This window comes from Ochlerotatus camptorhynchus, unplaced genomic scaffold (genome assembly GCF_037179485.1).
Source record: "Ochlerotatus camptorhynchus isolate MF236.1 unplaced genomic scaffold, CSIRO-AGI_Acam_v1.1 ptg000251l, whole genome shotgun sequence".
NCBI lineage: Eukaryota > Metazoa > Arthropoda > Insecta > Diptera > Culicidae > Ochlerotatus > Ochlerotatus camptorhynchus.
This window is the reverse complement of record NW_027040741.1, coordinates 1053107-1073858: the sequence shown is the minus strand read 5'-3', so window position 1 is coordinate 1073858 and position 20752 is coordinate 1053107. Positions and strand designations below refer to the sequence as shown.

At 42.0% G+C, this 20752-nt stretch overlaps 1 protein-coding gene across 2 annotated transcripts in view; it reads right to left on the bottom strand.

Annotated features, from left to right (window-relative positions):
• side-VII (sidestep VII) overlaps nucleotides 1–20752 on the bottom strand; it is a 761931-nt gene that overhangs the window by 83408 nt on the left and 657771 nt on the right. For both annotated transcript variants that reach the window (XM_065226466.1, XM_065226467.1), the window contains exons 5-7: nucleotides 686–1003; nucleotides 447–598; nucleotides 217–364 (exon numbers count right to left, since the gene is read on the bottom strand). In XM_065226466.1, the coding sequence (XP_065082538.1) occupies nucleotides 217–364; nucleotides 447–598; nucleotides 686–1003 (618 nt within the window). The remainder of the gene's footprint in view (nucleotides 1–216; nucleotides 365–446; nucleotides 599–685; nucleotides 1004–20752) is intronic.

Genomic DNA, 20752 nt, shown 5'->3' with positions numbered 1-20752 from the left:
TTTGTTATGTTACCAGCCGCGTCGAAAGTCTATTCATCAGCGACATACAGATTATATTCATCTAAATGCATAATATCCTGCGAAATAAGCAACATACAGTACATTCTTTGTGTGTACCCTCGCCAGTTCACTGGATCAAAATTAACTTCCATATTTCGTTTTCATTATCTACCGCAAAAAAGCACCATTACATTCAATCAACGTTATCCTACTCACATTGTATGTCCAGCTTCCATCCGTCCTCCAGCTCCTCAGTTGTTGGCACCAAGGAATTGTACGCTTTACAGGACAGATACTTGCCCGCATCGGTGCGGTTGAGGCTAATCGACAGCGTACTCGTGGTTTGATTACCATCGGCAGATGTCTGGTTTTGGGGAATTAAAAAAAAAAAGTAACTGGTATGAGAAATATGTTCGGTTGTTTCATTTCGAAGTTCAAAGCATTACCGTCTCTTTGCTTCTGTCGAGTCGAATCCCATCCAGGAACCATGTTATGGAAGCTGCAGGCCGGGAGCCTGCACTTTGGCACAGCAGGTCGTACCGATGACCGGCCGATAGTGGTTGGTGAGCACCAATCAGTCTTATGTTGAGGGGAGCAACTGGTGGGACACAGAGAGAGAGAGAGCAGGAATCATTCAGGTTAACATTTTGATGAACAAAATTTCTTGTGTACAAGTTCAACTTACAGTTCATATCGATCTGGACGGACTGCTCCACTGCTATGGCCCGTTCGTGGTTGCTAGCCTTACAAACGAGCTTCGAGTGCAGGTCTTGCCGGCTTAGTGGCCCCAGTACAATCTCACTGCGGAGGTGATTGTTCAATGGCATGTTTTTGGATTCGGCCACCAGTGCAAAGCCATCCCGAAACCAGCTGACCGTGGGCAATGGCCGACCGCCATAGACGTCACACCGCAGCGTTACGATATCTCCTTCGCTATAGGGGCCAACCACCGTCGTTCGATCGATGCCCATCTGGTCTTGTATCACAACTCGATCTGGTGGAACTGCAATTTCAAAAGGAAGGAAAGCATAAAACAAATTTAATATATACAAGGTAGCATGCTAAATTAAGGCTACTCTCTGATGGATGCTGCGAGCTGCATACGGCATATTTAATTTCCTGCATAAACGTCAATCCTAAAAGAAAATAGTTTTTGAAATGATTTCATCGCCAGTTTATTCTAAAAAGTATCTAAATGAAAGATAAATTATGTACCTTTTTCATCAGCCAGCTCTTTAAATTTGGTTCACTAAAGTACGAGGATAGGCAGTGCAGGGTTAGATAACGAAAAATAGTAAAAACAAGGTCATATGGAAATCGTGCCTGATCGATTTTTACTTTGAAAATCCTATTCCGAGCCGTATTGACTAAAGTTTTGCGCGGAAAAAGTGTCTCGCAAATAAAACGATACCCGAGATAAATTTCACAGCCAACGGAACACATTGTAGCATCCGGCAGCCAGGGGACAACGATTTCACATTCCCATTCTGAATCGAAAGGACACAGTACAGTATCACAGAGCAAAAATTATAAAATTACATTATTCATTTAATTTTTATTTATTTATATACTTTTTCCATTCGTGTGGCACTGCTTGCGCAGGAAATATGACCCTCCCTGGAATACTTTATCTCCGGTCGGCAGCGTCGATTCTGACCGCCGTTGGGGCAGGGGAAAACGAAATACAAAAAAAAAAATCACCACACAGACCGAGTTTCTGGATTCGCACGAGTAGGGTACTCACAAGTTCACTTTGAGCTCGTGAATGCTTTGAACGTGGTGATATTGGCACAACAAAAAATATAAATAAAAAAACACACGTGGAACACAGTTGGAGGAATGATCGGCTTTATCCCGTCTTTCGTTCGCAGAATAAATAAATCTCTATGGCAGCAGCTGAAAATACATACGAGTGAGGTAGTACCTACCTACATACGTTTACAGTCAGCTCTGGGTACGAGATTCATGAATCGAATCCCATTGTTGGACAATGGGTAAATCTGATTCGAGCTAATTGGTGCTTGTAATACTTTACGCATTTTAATTTTGTGGGAATTATGTATCTGACCGTATGGCTTTTCATTATGCATACAGTTTAAATATGACATTTTCTTGGAAAGCCCGATACAAATTTTCATTGTGGAGTTAAAGTGTTTTTCCAATATCCACTTAGCGGCAGAAGTCGATGTCAGACTTAACTATGGTTAATTTAATGCTAGTTATTCACCGATTTTTCAAAAGTACTACCCTTATGTAGTGTTCTAAATCGTAATTTCGGACTGTATACACAGTTTAGTTGCCTCTCGGGTAAAACTTGTCTGCTATCAGCGCGCCGTTTTATATATGTATTGGCTTCAGTTCAGTTCAGTATTCATTTTAACTGTGAATCAAAACGCTAATATGTTTTATGTCGAACCTTCCTGTCTTTGGACTTGACTTTCTTCAGGAATATAAAGTTGTACCGTATATCGTTCAACACAAAAATCTTTACGATCAAAAACAAAAACTAGCCTTATTAATAAAAAAAAACCCAGCCCTTGTATAAAAACGTTGACGATGTTAAAACTGAGCCATATACCATAGAGGTAACTTTAAGACCAGAAGGTCCCGAAGAAACGTGCTAAACTTTTTGGCTTAGCTCTGGTACTATCTTCGGTCCCAAGCTAATCGATGCACCTGTAGCATCCTTGCTATTCAATACCATTTGCATTCGGACGGTTTGAAGTCGACAATAAACTTTCCTTCAAATTCCTCAATGTGCTGAGCAGATGTGTATGTTTCTCAAGAACATACATTCGCCAGCTCAGGCAACTTTTAGGTTTGCTTCGTGTGCGACCTTCATTGCATACGGGTAGTAAACATTATTATTCGTCACCATTTATGCACGACCTTCCGAGAGTGCGCGAGTAAGTTGTTATGGTTTGTTAGCCACACTCCGAGTGAGAGGCAATAAATTATTATGCTTTCCTTGCGACCTTTCTCAGGGTTCGCCAACGTTTAAGTTTTGTCTTATTATTATGATGACTTGGACATTGCTGTTCACTTCTGGTCGAGAACTATTTTTAAGGAATAGAACTTTGAATAAAGGACACAGTCAGTAATGAACACTCGAGCGGTGTACTATCTCGATGACAAATCCACCTCGGTTGCCCCCAACGTTATACACCCCTCAAAACATAGCAAAATCCACGAACCCCTCTTTTTATCTGTCAAACTTTTATAGCGAATCAAAACAAACATAGTGTAGTACTAGAATTTCGACTAGAATGGGGTACGCTTATAGATTTACTTGGGACCAATAGGCTAATCAAGTAGTGAGCCAATTTAAAATCGTTAGTTTCCACCGGTTGCATATACCGCGGATACACTTGTATGACCTACTATGAGCATGAGCATTTTTTGTATAATAATTATTAGACCTGTGCAGACGATTTTCATATGCCGCCACCGCCTATGAAATTGAAAAATGGTTCACGCCGCCGAATAAATTAATGTCCCGCCAATGAAAATTCCGTAACATCTTTTCGGTAAAATGCATCTTGGACATGTTGAATAATTTCAATACCATCTAATGCACTTGTGTGCACGCTCGTTCGTGGCTACTAAAAATTGAGTGAATACCCACTCAATTTAATTAAAACCAGATCTACTCTTAATTGAGTAACATAGTGATCGCGCACGGGCGGGAGCCCTACGTTGTGTTTATGATCGTTGTAATAGGTACGGAGATGAAAATAAATAAAACACACTGTTTGCTTGACCGTCCTACCATGGCGGAGGTATTCGAGATACTATATTGTTTTCTATATTTCTTTGTATAGTAGCTACAGTGGGTAGGGTAGTTGTACGTGTAGATGACGTTGCACAAACACATAGGCAGCACCGAATTTTGACTAAAACGGCTAGTTATTTGTTGATGAGTTATTTCTACTTATTCCCATAAATCCAAAATAGCAGCAGAGATGCTCAAAGCTGACTCCATGCTATCCGCTCAAATGTTGCATCAACTATTCTGTCATATCTGGGACACCGCGACTTTTCCGGCCGACTGGATTCAGGGCGTCTTAGTGAAGGTCCCAGAGAAGGGGGATCTGAGTGTGTGCGACAACTGGCGAAGCATCATGTTACTGTTCTCAAAGTTCTGTGCAAAGTTATCCTGAATCGGATACAGGAGAAGATCAACGCGACTCTCTGGGGGCAGCAGGCAGGATTCTGTGTCGGAAGATCTTGTGTGGACCATATTGTCACGCTCCGCATAATCCTGGAGCAGGTCAATGAATTCCAAGAGTCCCTTTATTTGGTATCCATTGAATACGAAAAAGCATTCGACCGAATCAATGACGAGAATATGTGGGGCGCCCTGAGATGCAAGGGAGTCCCGGATAAAATCGTCAACCTCATCGAAGCGCAGTAGCAGGCTTACACGTGCAGAGTTCTGCAAAACGGAGCCTTGTCTGACCCTATCCGGGTAGTCGCTTGTGTGAGACAAGGATGTATACTAGACTGATGCAAAATTTGACTTTTTCGCTCCACAGTACTTAAATGGTTTCAAATCGGGTCATGATTAGCCTCCCAAAGCTACGACTCATTTGGTTAGAAATAGACTTCGCACAAGCCATTTGAAGTTTACATGTAAATTACTATGGGAAATCTCAACTTTTTGTTCATTGCCTTCTAGCTTTTTTCCATATTGAGCTGCGAAACAGTTCGATAGCCATTATTATAGAAAACTTTCTCAGCTACAACTTTGCTGAAGATTGTTTTTATGTAAAATGAGACAGGAAAAAGTTATTAATTGTTTAAAGATTGGTAAACTTATGACATGATCAAGCAGCTGCTCTGTAGGCAAAACTGTATTTTGCAGTGTGACATAGTAGCCATGATTTTTGTGTCCTATTCAACGCCCCAGAAACATCAATGCTGCCTGCCCAAGTAGCAATTGGGGTTTTATAAGGGTTCTGCAGACTATGATTTAGACTTCTAGCATGCTTTAAAATCGCGATAAAACTTGCAATGTTACTTGGGTGCTGAGCAGTTGATTGAGTATGATCATAAGACATCAGCGCATTGAACCATTGATAACTTTCGCATTGCATTTAATCAAAAAGTGGTCTTCAGCAAAGTTGTAGCTGGGAAAATTTCCTACAAGTACAGTTGAAATCTTTTGAAGCAGACCGATATGGTGAATTATTAGATAGACATGAACAAAAATCTTGGTTTTACCATAGTAATTCCCATACAAACTTCAAATGGCTTGTTTCATCTCAGTTTATCACCAAATGGGTTCAAATTTTGAGAGGTTAGTCAGGATCCGATTTGGAATCGTTGAAGTATTGTGGAGCAAAAATTTCAAATTTTGCATTACTCTAATGTATACTATCACCGCTACTCATCGTAATCGACGGGTGCAACTGACCAGCACAATAGCGCTTTGATATGCAGAGTAAGCGCAATGACCTAGGCGAACGCTTCTCTGCGGCAAGTCTCACCATAAACGTCAACAAGACCAAATCGTTGGATATCAACACGGGCAACCCTTCCAACTTTACGGTAGCGGGGCAAACAGTGGAGAAGGTCGAAAGTTTCCAATATCTTGGCAGCCAAATAGCGTCGGACGGCGGAATCAAGAGCGACATAGGTGCACGAATCAAGAAGGCTTGGGCTGTCTTTGCGAGTTTACGAAACGTATGACGAACGTGAAATCTGTGTTGTTAAAGGCATGCGAGACGTGGTGTGTATCAGCGGAGAACACTCAAAAGCTGCAGGTCTTCATCAACCGAAGTCTGCGGTATATAATTCATGCCTGGTGGCCTCACACCTGGATCTCGAATGCCGAGCTCCATCCTCGAAGCCGATAGCAACATAAATTCGAGAGCGAAAGTGGAGGTGGGTCGACCACACACTTCGACGGGGCGGAAACGGAATCTGAAAGCAAGCGCTGGATTAGAATCCACCAGGACATCGCAGCAGAGGCAGACCCAGGGGCTCATGGTGGCGGAGCCTCAACAAGGAAATAAAGCAAGTCGATAGGAATCTGACCTGGGCCCAGGTAACATAACGTACTTTTTTTATACTTAATAAAAGGGTTGTAACACTTTGCCATATTACTCCACCCCCTGTAATTTTAACAAGCACTTGACATACTTTTCTAAACAAATTCCGCATGCACGGCTAATGAAAACGCTCAAAATTGAGTAAGAATTACTGATATTTGAGTTCAGGTTTCTCAAATTCGCGAAAACGTAGGTCGTAGGTAGAATACGACGAAAACTGATTGTGGTTTTTGTCTGTCTACTAGTACACTTCTAACCTGTGTATAATTTTCTTAAATTTTCCCCATTGTTGAGAAGTTTCCCGGGAAAGTGTAGGAAAATTTACTCATACTATGAGTGATCTAAATTTTAGCGATTTTGAGTAATCTGTACTCAAATGTGGGTAGAATGGTTTGTCTATGTGCGATTGGTTTGGAAAGTATTATTTTCTAAATCATTAAAAATAAACTCATGCCGACCAACGCCGCCGCCACCGAAAGCAAACGGCGTGACGCCGCTACGCCACAGCCACCGGCAGAAAACAACATATCACGCCGCCGCCGAAAATATTTTGATCGGCGCACAGGTCTAATAATTATGAGCCCTATACAACAACTGTACACAAACTATACAAGTGTGAAGCGGCGCCGGTGGTGTAGTGGTAAGCGTGATTGCCTCTCACCCCAGCAGGCCTGGGTCCAATCCCAGTCGGCGCCGTCGGGATGTTCTGAGGCATAACATCTCTGATCACGCCTTCCTTCGGAAGGGAAGTAAAGCCGTTGGTCCCCGGTTCATGAGTTGATGGGTCGATAGGCTCGACTCATCTGCTCCCTTACCTTTGAAAGGAAATAAGATAAGTTCCTACCTTGTTTCATCGACCCAATAGCCTCAATTGAGACTGAGACTATCCGAGAAGATGATGTAATGGTCTATGGGCATATCGGAAATCATCCCCAATGCGAAGTTGATTGCTGCTAGCTCAGCAACATAAACGGAACAAGGTTCTTGAAGTTCCCGGAAGGCGGTTGAGTATTCAGTGAAGCCACCGAAGCCAGTGGATCCATCAGTGAAAAATCTTCTATTGCAATTAACTTGTTGGTACTTTTCAGCAAAAATACGGGGAATTGAGATAGGTCGAAGTTGATTAGGAACTCCTTGAATAGCCTGTTTCATGGAGAGATCATAATCAATGGGGGAACTGTAGATAGTAAAGCGTACACGAGGGAGGTTATAGCATGGAAGGCTAATATCCGATGACTCATTATTTGATGATCAATGAATATTAATTCTTTATGAAGTGTGAATATTCACCGATCATAAAATTGTTGATTGTAGCTCTCTAAAAGTAAAATTTACTGTTTTCATGCGCCGAACACATAGGAAAGTTGGCTTCGACATTAACCTATTATCGTCAGGGGGGTAAACAACGTCCTTGAGAGCTCAATTTTGGCATGTGGATACATTGTGTTTCAGAGCAACTATTGGCCAAATTTTAGTGCCCCTGACGATAATAGGTTTAGGTATTGCCGAAGCCAACTTTTCCCCTCTATTAAAAAAAAATCTTTCTTGTTGATTACAAGCACAAAGCATCATCATAACATCAATGGATTTCATAATTCTAAAAAAAAAACAATTCTGTGAAGAGACTTAAGAAATATCAATGCCTGCATTAGAACGTATGTAAAATTGGACCAAAGATTGTGGGACACACGTATATCCGAAGTAGAGCATACCATAAACAATACCCTACACTCTTCGATAGGCTTCACACCATACATGATAGTTTGCGGTCACGAAATAGGTGACCAGCACCTCCGCGAAGCCATTAATAGAGACTTGTCTCACAATGGACAAGTTGAGCGAATACAATCTTCGGTAGAATAAACCTTCACCGGTGTACCAAGAAGGTTAGCACGGTACCGAGGACTCGCTTTGCAGCGATTGTATCATCATCCCTCGTGGTTGCGCTATACTGGTCGTCGTTTCACCCTCGAAGGGGTTGGAAGTTTGAAGCTTATTATTCGATCTCCACCCCAAATCGTACCGCCTTCAAGCTAGCCACCGTTATCGAGACCACCACCACCAACACCCACGTTGTTACTAGTAATAGCTTCAGGTTAATTCCAGCAGCCGCCGGTCGAGATCTGATTAGCCGAGTAAAGTACTTCAGCCAATCTTGAGATTAAGAATTGACCTCTAGATCGAGCTAGCCATCTAAAGAGGTCATTGGAAGACCCTTACTGACAGGTCGTTGCTTAGCCAAACCCACCGGGGTGCTTGTCTTGGTAGCCCACTCGGTGCCCCACCCTAACCGCAATAGAAGTTCTCGCTACTGTTCATATGATGTTCCTGGAATTACTCTGAAAATAATAAGATTGCCTAATGATCTCTAAAATTCCGAACGTTTTCTGCAGTTCAGTGTATTTCTCGAAACTTCTGTGAAGTTTCCGACATTTCTTTTAAGCTATCTACAATTTACTGATTTGCTCTACACTTTCTTTAACACTAGGAAGTTTTATTAGTTGGTTCTCGCTTTTTACTGAATTTAATGGAACTGCCTTAAAGTACTCAAAATTTACCTGATATTCCCGTGATTTTACTGATAATCAAGCAACTGTCCGAAGTGACGTAACAACCCAGTTTTGGAAACTGTAGTAAAGATCCATCAATTTTCCTGAACTGCTCTGAAACTTTTTGTCTTCACTGAAGTTCCAGAAATTTTCCTGACGTTCATGGGACTCCTAACATTTTTGAAGCTTTGTAAACTTCATTCATGGAAATCTGTAAAGTTCCAGCAATTTTTCTGACGTTAATCAAGCGGAGCTGAAGTTCTCAAAATATTCCAGAAATTTTCGGAACTGTCATCAAGTTTCCATAGTTTAAAGGATGTTAATGGAACCACCCTGAATTTGTCTGAAGATCTTTGAACCAACCTAAAAATTAATTAAGTTTCTTGAAGATAATGCGAAGTTCCTGAAATATTCTTGAAGTAATGTGAACTGTCGTGAAATTCTCTGATTTTCATCAAAGTTTACGACATTTTCCATATATTCCTCAAGCTTTGGAATTTTCTTAAGTTCACAAAACTTTCCAAAAGCTTTCGAAAGTTGTCTAAATGTTTCGGAAATTCCATAATGCTTATAGAACGTCAGTAAAGTTTTCGAAATGTATGTAAAGAGCTCTGATCTTCCTGATATTTTTCTGAAGTTCCCTAAATTTCTTATAACTTCTATAATGTTTCTGAAATGCTCCTGAAGTTTGCTGACATGAACATCGTAAACAAAACGTATAGCAGCCGACCATATTCACACGCTATTTTTTTTTTAATGCATGGATAATGAGTTCTCATTTAATTTTAGTATGATAGAATCAATATACAGTGTTCACTCGGCTGTCGACAGGCCACTCTCGCTGTGTGTCACGCGATTGTCTGTTTGCTCGGCAGCAACCATTGTGTGGTTCACCTCATTGTTCTTCAACAGCAGTTCTTTCGGTCGATGAGTCGTCGACTTTGGAAAGCAACTGTTTCGTGATGACCACGTTTTGCGTCCATTGCTTCAATTGAAGTGCCCTCCGTTGGTGATACTGCCATACAGTGAAACCACTGGAAGTGGATCCCGTTCTGATAGAGTAGGCTTATTGGATAGCGGAAGATAAAGTGTAAAGTTAATTCGATTGAGTCTTATCAAATAAATCAAACAGTAAAAAAATATTATACCACCAGACAAACCAACGTAACGGTTTCTACAGAATCTTCATACACGCATTTAACTTATATTTTATGTTTTGTGCTAACGTAAGAACTACACGACATTCACAAGACGCGACGCGAGACAAGACACAACACTTATCGTTCTTACAACTTTAAAATAAATTAAAATTTACCTTACTGTCGACCGGTTTTGGGCGTGATGCTGCCCATCTACGGGACAATGTCCGACCATTCTACGGACATTGTCCCGTAGTTGAGCAGCATCACGCCCGAAACCGGTCAACAGTAAGGTAAATTTTAATTTATTTTAAAGTTGTAAGAACGATAGGTGTTGTGTCTTGTCTCGCGTCGCGTCTTGTGAATCACGCATTTAACATTCAATTTTAATGTTGTTAGTTTCGTGAATCTCCTACCACATCCACCACTTTGACGTTTCTATACATTTTAAAGAACTTTTATGCCATATTGTTTGAGACCTGCCTTAATAAAAATAACCAGCGACGTGTTCGAGGTATCATCCAAACCATTTGTGGGATAGTTTACCAATCCGGAATACAGTTTGTTTATGGTATTTGCTTATTAGGGTGGTGAGCAAACTTTTTTCAAATGTTTTTAGTGAGATCCATGACGATAATTTTGAGAAAAAAATATTTGAAGAATTATGTTGTAAATTTAAGACAGGTGTTCCAATTATGGCAAATTAACTAGCTACATATCAGTGTTCCCTCGGTTGTCGACAGAAGCAGACCACTCTCAATGTGCGTCTGCTGTCTCGTTCGGTTGAGTGCTCGCTCTTTATAGCACTGCTATCGCTCTGCTCGAGCTTTTTCCATAGGGCAAAGTACCCAAACGGTAACAACGTGTAAACTATGCCATTCAACTGACTTGATCAACTCACTTGAATTGAAAAAAGTTGAATCAGGCTCAACTTTTCAAGCCAATTGAATTCAACTGAGTTGATAATTTGAATTGCCTAGTCTAAACCCAGCTTTAAGCTATGTTTAGACAGGGCTAGTGAATTGATCAAGTCAGTTGAGTTCAATTGGCTTGAAAAGTTGAGCCTGGTTCAACTTTTTTCAATTCAAGTGAGTTGATCAATTGATTTGAATCGTCTGAACCCAGCTTTAGCATCGGAGCCGTCATTGTGATGGCACACATTGAGTATTCGTTATTTCTGGGTGTGTGTCTCTCTTCTCTTCTTCGCTGCCTTACACTTACACATGGGGAAAGGCAAGCAAACTTAGTGTTTGCTTGATTCTCTCTTTGTTTATTTCAGAAGATCAGTACATTGCGCGCACTGAGTGATCAGATGACAGCCCTGCTTGTAAGTAACTTCTCTTCCACAGATGTTAATTTAGTGTATTCTAAGCTAAGTTTTGAGCGGCAAGTACTCTATGCACACCACCGCGTCCTAGCAAGAAGTACGGTCGACTTGTTTCGCGCTCCGTTAATTTGGAAGTTTTCTCGCTATTATCTGACGTAAATAATCAGGTTTTCTCGCTTAGTGATTCCTGGCATAATTCCGGATAAATTTATCAAAAAGTGAGTTTTTTTCTGAGAAGAAAGTGTGTTTTCGGGATCATCGAAAATTGTTTTTGCGATTGGCAATTCGCCAATCATTTTGCGCACCATCGGTGCGTGGTCACGCATACCTGTGCACACGGATCATCGTCATCAAGTGTCAGCATCTGCCTCCACATTCAAACCGCTCATCCATCATCGTGTGTTCAGCTGAGTGCCGAGCTTCATACAAGCACACACCAACGAAGACCGCCCGCACACGCGGATCGAAGATCATCAAAGCTGCGCGTCGCTCCGCTGCTGCTGTGTAAACGCTCGGTGATAGTAGTATAGGATTATCATATAAGTTTTTGTTCTTGTTTCTTTCTTTCTCCCATCTGTTAAATTTTAAGTTTGTGTTTCTGTGTTAGTATTTTTTTTTTCTTCGTGTATTGTGTCCGAGTAATTTTGATTATCGTTACAGTGGTAGAGCGTTTTTCGCTCCCACTAGTACGGCAAAATGGACATTTTGTCGGAAGACGAAATGGACGTTTTGTCGGAAGACGACACCACTTTACCACGCGATAACAAGAAGGGTCGGAAACGTCTGTCATCCCAGAAATCAGATGATGCCATCCCTGCTTCGTCATCTCAGTCTGGTAATGGACAGGGACAGATAAGCCCCCGATCGCGAGCCTACCCAGAAGACTCGACTGGCCCATGGGTTGTTTACTTTCAGCCCAAAAAGAAACCTTTGAATGTAATGCAAATTACTAATGATCTGACGAAGCGGTTCTCGGCCGTGACCGAAATCTCGAAGGTGAGGTACAATAAACTTCGCGTTGTCGTCTCTAACCTGAAGCAAGCTAACGAGATTGCTGCCTCCCAGCTCTTTACACTCGAGTATAGAGTGTACATCCCAGCTCGTAATGTGGAGATCGAAGGTGTGGTCACCGAAGCGAGTCTGACCCCCGAGATCTTGGCGAAGCAAGCGGTTGGCCGTTTCAAGAACCCCTTGCTTCCCACGGTTGAGATACTGGAAGTCCAGAAGTTGAACGCAGTATCTTTCAGCGAGGGTAAAAAGAGCTTTACCCCCACAGACTCGTTTCGGGTGACCTTTTCTGGTTCAGCCCTTCCTCACTACATCGAGTTGGGAAAACTTCGGCTACCTGTGCGTTTGTTTGTTCCTCGGGTCATGAACTGCCAAAACTGCAAACAGTTGGGACATACGGCCTCTCACTGTGGCAGCAAGGCACGCTGTTCCAAATGCGGGGAGAAGCACGAGGATGGCGCCTGCACAGTCACTGCACCAAAATGCGTGTACTGTAAGGGAACTCCTCATGGTCTCTCATCGTGCCCGGCGTACAAACAACGCGGGGAGAAACTAGAACGCTCTCTTAAGGAGCGTTCCAGGCAGTCTTTTGCAGCAATGCTAAAAACAGCCACACCATCAACCAACGACAAAAATCCCTTTGCTGTTTTGTCTGATGACGAGTCTCTGACTCTGACTTGGCTGAGGAGGGAGTTTCTTTCAGTTTTCCGGAAGGTTCTGCACGGAAACGAAAACGCATCCGTTCGCGGAAAGTTGCAGATAAGGAACCCCAAATCAGCTTGCCCAAATCAAGGAGTGATGGAAAAAAGGAAGTTTCAACTCCTCCTGGTTTCCGCAGAACTGATTATAACCAGAATTTTCCATCTCTCCCGGGGACATCAAAAACCCCTGATGGCCCATTTTTAAGAACAGAAGCCCCTTCTTCATCCGGGTTGTTCTCGTTTGATAAAATTGTGGACGATATTCTCAAGTACCTCAATATTTCTGATCCTCTCAAAAGCATTGTTCTGGCAATGCTTCCTTCTGTGAAGACCCTCTTGAAGCAATTGACATTGAAGTGGCCCCTCATTGCAGCAATCATTTCCTTCGATGGATAATTTTCCAAACGAGGTCGGGGATTTGATCACTGTTCTACAGTGGAATTGTCGAAGTCTCATTCCTTAATTAGATTCTTTTAAGTTTTTAATTCACAATAATGATTGTGATGCATTTGCTGTTTGTGAAACTTGGCTCTCTTCAGATATCGATCTTCCTTTTTATGATTTTAACATTATTCGACTGGATCGTGAGGATTCGCGTGGAGGAGGGGTACTTTTGGGGATCAAAAAGTGCCATTCCTTCTATAGAGTGAATCTTCCACAATTTCCAGGTATTGAAGTTGTTGCATGTCAGGCTATTATTAAAGGTAAGAGCCTCTGTATTGCTTCTGTTTATATTCCTCCTAGAGCCGTTGTTAATCGAAAACAACTTTCAGATATCTGTTCGGTACTTCCTGCTCCACGGTTGATTATGGGAGATTTTAATTCCCACGGTACAGGCTGGGGAGAACTGTATGATGACAACCGTTCTACTTTGATATATGACCTCTGCGACAACTTTAATATGACAATTCTTAACAATGGAGAAGTAACACGTTTGGCTGGCCCATCCTCGAATGGAAGTAGATTAGACCTCACACTTTGCTCTAACTCATTATCGTTGGATTGCACGTGGAATGTGATCCAAGATCTCCACGGTAGTGATCACTTGCCGATCAAAGTTTCAGTTGCCAGTGGGTTCAATCCGTCGGAACCCGTTAACGTCGCGTACGATCTTACCCGTAATATCGATTGGACAAAGTTCAAGAATGTGATAGAAGATGCCCTAACGTCGGTAGAAGGGCTTCCACCGTTGGAGGAATATAACTTCCTCTCCAATCTGATCTTGGACAGCGCGCTTCAAGCTCAAACTCGGCCGGTTCCAGGAACGTCTTTCCGTAGGAAACCTCCTTCCCCTTGGTGGGACCAGCAATGCACTGAGGTTTATCGTAAAAAGTCCGACGCGTTTAAGCTTTTCCGGAGACGTGGAACACCCGTACATTTCGAAGCGTACTCGGCTCTTGAACGCGAACTCAAGAGCCTCATCAAAGCCAAGAAACGCGGATACTGGCGGCAATTCGTGGACGGATTTTCGCGCGAAACGTCGATGAATACGCTGTGGAATGCGGCGCGAAGGATGCGTAACCGGTCTTCAAACAACGAGAGCGAGGAGTACTCCGATAGTTGGATTCTCAAGTTCGCGCGAAAAGTATGTCCTGATTCTGTGCCGGCACAGATGATTCCTCGCGAAACGACGAATTCGGTAGACGAGATCAGCCAGCCTTTTTCAATGCTGGAGCTCTCACTCGCGCTCCTTTCGTGTGGCAATTCGGCTCCGGGGGCTGATAGAATCAAGTTCAACTTGTTGAAGAACCTCCCAGACGTCGCTAAGAGGCGCATGTTGAACTTGTTTGGTCAGTTCCTGGAGCTTAATATTGTTCCGGATGATTGGAGGCGGGTGAGAGTTATAGCCATTAAAAAGCCTGGAAAACCCGCGTCAGATCACAATTCGTATCGTCCCATTGCGATGTTATCGTGTATTCGAAAATTGTTGGAGAAAATGATCCTTTTTCGCCTGGACAAATGGGTTGAGTTGAACCACCTACTCTCAGATACTCAATTTGGCTTCCGTAGGGGCAAGGGAACGAACGACTGTCTCGCGTTGCTTTCCACTGAAATTCAGTTGGCTTTTGCTAATAAAGAGCAAATGGCGTCTGTCTTCTTGGATATTAAGGGGGCTTTTGATTCAGTATCGGTTGAAGTCCTTTCAGACAAACTCCACGCTTGTGGCCTTTCTCCATTAATTAATAACTTTTTGTACAATTTGCTGTCAGAGAAACATATGAGCTTTTCTCATGGAAACTCTACAGCTTCACGATTTAGCTACATGGGTCTCCCCCAGGGCTCATGTTTAAGCCCCCTTCTGTATAATTTCTACGTCAGAGAAATTGACAATTGTCTAAGGGTCAACTGCACGTTGAGACAACTTGCAGATGACGGAGTAGTGTCTATGACAGGACCCAGAGAGGCCGACCTGCAAGGACCCTTACAGGATACCTTAGACAATTTGTCTACTTGGGCTATTCAGCTAGGTATCGAATTCTCCACGGAGAAAACTGAGTTGGTCGTTTTTTCTAGGAAGCATAGCCCAGCACAACCGAAGCTTCAACTTTCGGGTAAGCCGATCACTCATTCCATGTCTTTCAAATATCTTGGGGTCTGGTTCGATTCAAAATGCACCTGGAGATCTCACATTGAGTATCTGAGACGAAAATGCCAACAAAGGATCAATTTTCTCCGAACAATTACCGGAACGTGGTGGGGAGCCCATCCACAAGATCTTCTAACGTTGTACCGGACAACGATTTTATCGGTTTTAGAATACGGTAGTTTTTGCTTCCAGTCGGCGGCTAAAACGCACATCATCAAACTGGAACGGATCCAGTATCGCTGTCTTCGTATCGCGTTAGGATGCATGCACTCGACTCATACGATGAGTCTCGAAGTGTTAGCGGGCATGTTGCCACTCTCTGATCGATTTTCGGAATTATCCCTCAGGCTCCTCACCCGTTGTGAAATTATGAACCCACTGGTGATTGCAAACTTTGAGAAGCTTCTTGAGCTAAACCCTCAAACTCGTTTTATGTCATTGTACTACGTGTACATAACACAGGATGTCAGCCCTTCGCAGCATAATCCCTGTCGTGTTTGCTTCTCCGACTTCGACAGTTCTGTTCATTTTGATTTATCAATGACGCAAGAGATTCGCGGAATCCCAGAGCATCATCGTTCCATGATTGCTCCGTCAATTTTCGCTGCAAAGTTTGGCCAAGTTGATTCCGCAAGATCGTTCTTCACAGATGGATCACTAATAGAGGCGTCCGCTGGTTTTGGTATTTATAACGAATTTCATAGCGCCTCTCGAATGCTTCATGCTCCTTGTTCCGTATATGTTGCGGAGCTGGCGGCAATACATTATACGCTAGAAACGATCGCCTCACTTGCACCAGATCATTATTTTATTTTTACGGATAGTCTCAGTTCTATCGAGGCTATTCGCTCCATGAGGCCGGTAAAGCACTCCTCGTATTTTCTCATGAAAATACGAGAGATTCTAAGTGCTTTATCTTTAAGATCTTTTGTCATCACCTTTGCATGGGTCCCATCTCATTGCTCGATTCCGGGCAATGAGAAGGCGGACTCGCTTGCAAAGGTGGGCGCTATAGAAGGCGATATTTACGATCGACAAATCGCCTACGACGAATTTTTCTTCATTTATCGTCAACAGTCACTCGCCAGCTGGCAAAATAAATGGAGTGAAGGGAGTTTGGGACGATGGTTATATTCAATCATCCCTAAGGTGTCGAAGTGTCCTTGGTTCAAGGGGTTGGATGTGGGTCGAGACTTCATTCGTATGATGTCTCGCCTCATGTCCAATCACTACTCGTTAAACGCTCACTTGTTCCGTGTTGGGCTGGGAGACAGCAATCTCTGTGAATGTGGACAAGGTTACCAGGACGCAGATCACATTATTTGGTCATGTGCTGAGCACCGTGGAGTCAGATCCGAGTTGTACGATTCCCTTCGGGCTCGAGGTAGACAACCTAATGTTCCAGTTCGGGATATTTTGGCTAGACGCGATCTGGAGTTTATGCAACTCATATATGTTTTCTTGAAGAATATTAACCATAGATTGTAAGTTTGATTAACCTTGTGTTTAGTTTGTGTTTTGTATGTGTGTGTGTGTGTTTTTTTTTTTGTAGATTTGTTTCTGTAATAATTGTATAATTACAGAGTTGATATAACGTCGATAGGATTAAGTATATGTTTTAGAAATAGTGAAATTTTTGAATCATAAATCATATTCCAAATCTCCTTTTCCCTCTCCCGATCCAAACAATTGTCATCCACTAACCTCGAGAAGACCGCGAGCAATCGGTTCCAATCCTTTAATTTTAGATTTAAGACATTTATAATGTATAAACAAAATGATAACTTGGCTCTGTAAAGTTTATTCAATTGAGCCTGTACAAATAAAGTAATTAAAAAAAAAAAAAAAAAAGTACTCTATGCCTAGGGAAGTCGAGAAATTTTTCAACCCTGAGTAGTAGTAGAGTAGATTTGTTTTTGCCACACATTATACAAATTCATTCATTGGTTGGCATGAGCATGAGCACGATTGACTGCCCGCGGTTGCTACTCTGTTATTGCCAGATTACCTGTAATTACACATTGATCCAACAGATGATGCTTGGTGCAGTGTAAAAACTGGTCTAAATGCAGATTAATTAAGGAATGGGTAGGAATGTGTTGACGTGATACTCGATTTGTTGGAACCCGATAAATCCTCTCTACCTCCACGAGAAATCACTGGGATGTTGGATGAACATGTTTGGTTTGCAGCAGGGTTCGTTTTCGCAAACGGTACACTGAATTAAAGTTATGGGCCTGCAATTAAACTCATGATGTTCTGCTGAGTAAGCCGAATCGCTCTAAGGCCACCGATCCATTCATATCACATCACCCCACTTATGATCGAGTTGTTGTTGTTCAAAATGACGCGACGATGACAAGTTTCACAAAACACACGATGAGCAAGCAATGTGAGCATAAAATTCCTTAATATGATGAAGCCAGGGTTTGATCCCACTACTCTCTGCTTTTATACATTATTTCGTTGGAACAAAAAACTGTTAATTAATAATTGTGGAAGGCGAAATCTCGGATGTTTGTTTTTAGAAATCTATACGATAGTCAAACTATTTGTTAACCACTTTTTGTTCTGCTTCGAAAATTTTTACGCAGACTCCTACGAGAATCGAACCCGAACTCTTCAAGTACGCATAGAAATAGAACTGTTGCGACCGGTGTGAACCACAATGACGGTATGACTTTTGGCAATTTCACAGTACACCTATTTCACGACAAACCGTAAAAAAAACCATAAATCCAAACTATACCACTATGTACGGGAGTAAGAACAGCTGGAGCTGGTTCCATGGAATACACCGATTGCCGTTCCCGAAACAAGTCAGTTGATAGTGATGGACCGTTCCTGGCAACGTTTCATGTCATCCTCCAGAACAACCACACCGTTCTACTTTTTCACAATCCCTGAAACAAAAAAAAAATGGGTAGAAACTGCTGGAACTGTTCTGTGGGAACGGATGTCGAAATAATGCATAAAATACAACTACACAAGTTGCATCCGGGATGAATATGGTTTTGTAAAAAATAAAAGTAGGAGGGTAGCACCTACATTGAACCAATGTAAATTGTTGCACGTATTACATTTTTGTCAACGGATAACTGAAATTGCATTCGATGAAGTTTGCAAATGGATGCGTACTGAAGAAATTCATCACCATAGCTCAATACTGAAACGTAGGACCAATAAAGGGTCTACTACCCTACCATCCAGAGCAAAACGTAAAGCTTAGTAAATACTGCCAGAAGGCGAAAGAGATGCACGGATGACACTCATTCGTTCTATTGTAAATTCAGTATTTCTATTCGGCAAATTGTCCACCACAGATCCGAAACGGTGATCCCTCGGGGCTAATTTTCGCTTTGCTCCAGGGCGGAAAAGTTTGCCAGGTAGCTTCCGGATGGAGATTATGAAGTGGGTTTTCAGCAGGAAATATATGACATTTTTCGCTTTGTACGATGCGAACAATGTACGGCAAAGTGATAGCATTAATATCAACTGCATGCCAGTGGAGTCTATTCATTGGAGTAAAATATTTCATACTTCAACTGTTCAACTTCAGTGGAATCCCATCCTTCTTTGGATAAAGTAAACCCTTCTGTAAATCAGTTGCAATACTGGTTGTACCAAGATTGATAGTGAGTTTTCGCGTCTTAAACGATTATCAATAATTGCTCTTCATCATTTTCAACTACATCCAACTCTTTTTACGTTACTCTGTTTTTTTTTTACTTTTACTAAACAAATTGATACACTGTCGTATATGAGCAAGTCAAACGTGCACTCTTTTGCCTGTAGGTTTGAAGAAATACTTCAAGTCTCATCATCCATTGATATATGAGTTAAGTAAAGGAGTGTGCGTTTGACTAGTACTGTCGCATTAATGGCCATTGGCTCATTTTCAGCTTCTTTTCCATTTTCACACTGCCGTACTCTAGTGAAATTATCACCCTATCCTATTCAGAACTTTCTCTTGCTAATAAATTATCAATCTAAAGCTTCACGTTGATATTATATCTAGCATTTTCAACCAACTCTGTTAACTTTTATGTTGGCTATATTATGTAAATATTACCACAAAATCAAATCAAAATAAAAAACAAACAAATTAAAGGGTTGTGTCTAGAGGAATAGAATTTTTCAGTAATCCAAGAAACACATCTTAGTCCTTGTTACTTTTTATGCTTTGTTCATAGTGACAAGACTCGGCTTTGTCTACCGAGGATGATCTTGAAACAAGGAAAAAGTGAGTTAGTTGTCTTCATCTATGTGATTCCTAATCTTCTATTCGTTGTTCCCTAGTTTGAAGTGGTTTAGGCTAGGGTTCTGATGCATAGTCATTATCGGTGTCATACCTTAATTTTGTTGCTAAGGAATTCAATTTTGACTGACAAAGGGGCGCGCCTTTGGAGGGTGTTTCAACACTCCGAAGCGTATAAATAGCGGGACCTTTCAATTAGAGTCGGATCCTTGCGATAAATGCAAGAGTGGCAACTGTAAAAAAAATCGAATACTTCATCATTTCTCAATAGTGATGGAGTAATACGACATGCACTAAACTAAGGACACGGGATATACTACAATAGATCAATTTACTGGTCGCAGTAGTGTTAGGTCCCGAACAGACGAAAAAAAAAAGGGTTGTGTCCTAGACATGAACGGAAGGTGTTGCGTACCATCTACGGTGGAGTGCAGATGGATGACGGAACGTGGAGAAGGCGAATAAACCAGGTATTGCAGCAGCTGTGGGAGAACCATCCACATTGCAAAAAAATGGGCGACTACGGTGGGCTGGGCACGTCGTAAGAATGCCGCACGACGACCCAGTGAAAATGGTTCTAGAAAACGACCCAACAGGAACAAGAAGAAGAGGCGCGCAGTGGGCAAGGTGGATCGACCAAGTAGAAGGTGACCTGCGGACCCTTCGCAGACTACGAGGCTGGCGAACTGTGGCCATGGATCGAGTTGAGTGGAGACGATTTCTTAGGACAGCAGAGGACAACAAGGCCTTAGCCTGATTGGTAAGGTAAGGTAAGTCCTAGACACGACCACAGTCTGGACAAACGTCTTTTTTGATTTTGCTCTGAAGTTCCTAGATCTCTTTTGGCTACAACCCTGGATCTTAAAGATTTAAAAAAAAAAATTCAAAATAGATACCGTTCCGATTCAAATTTCGGACGATTCAAATTTCGGACACTTTCATTTTTAATTAAATATTACATCCAGTTAGAAACAAAGTAATAATGTTAGATGATCGTGGAGGGCACTAGTCAAAAAAATTTAAAATTTACAAGACATGTGGATCATATTCGACCGAGATAATCAACTTTTAAAAGTGTCCGAAATTCGAGTTTAAGTGTCCGAAATTTGAATCGGCACGGTAACTCCACA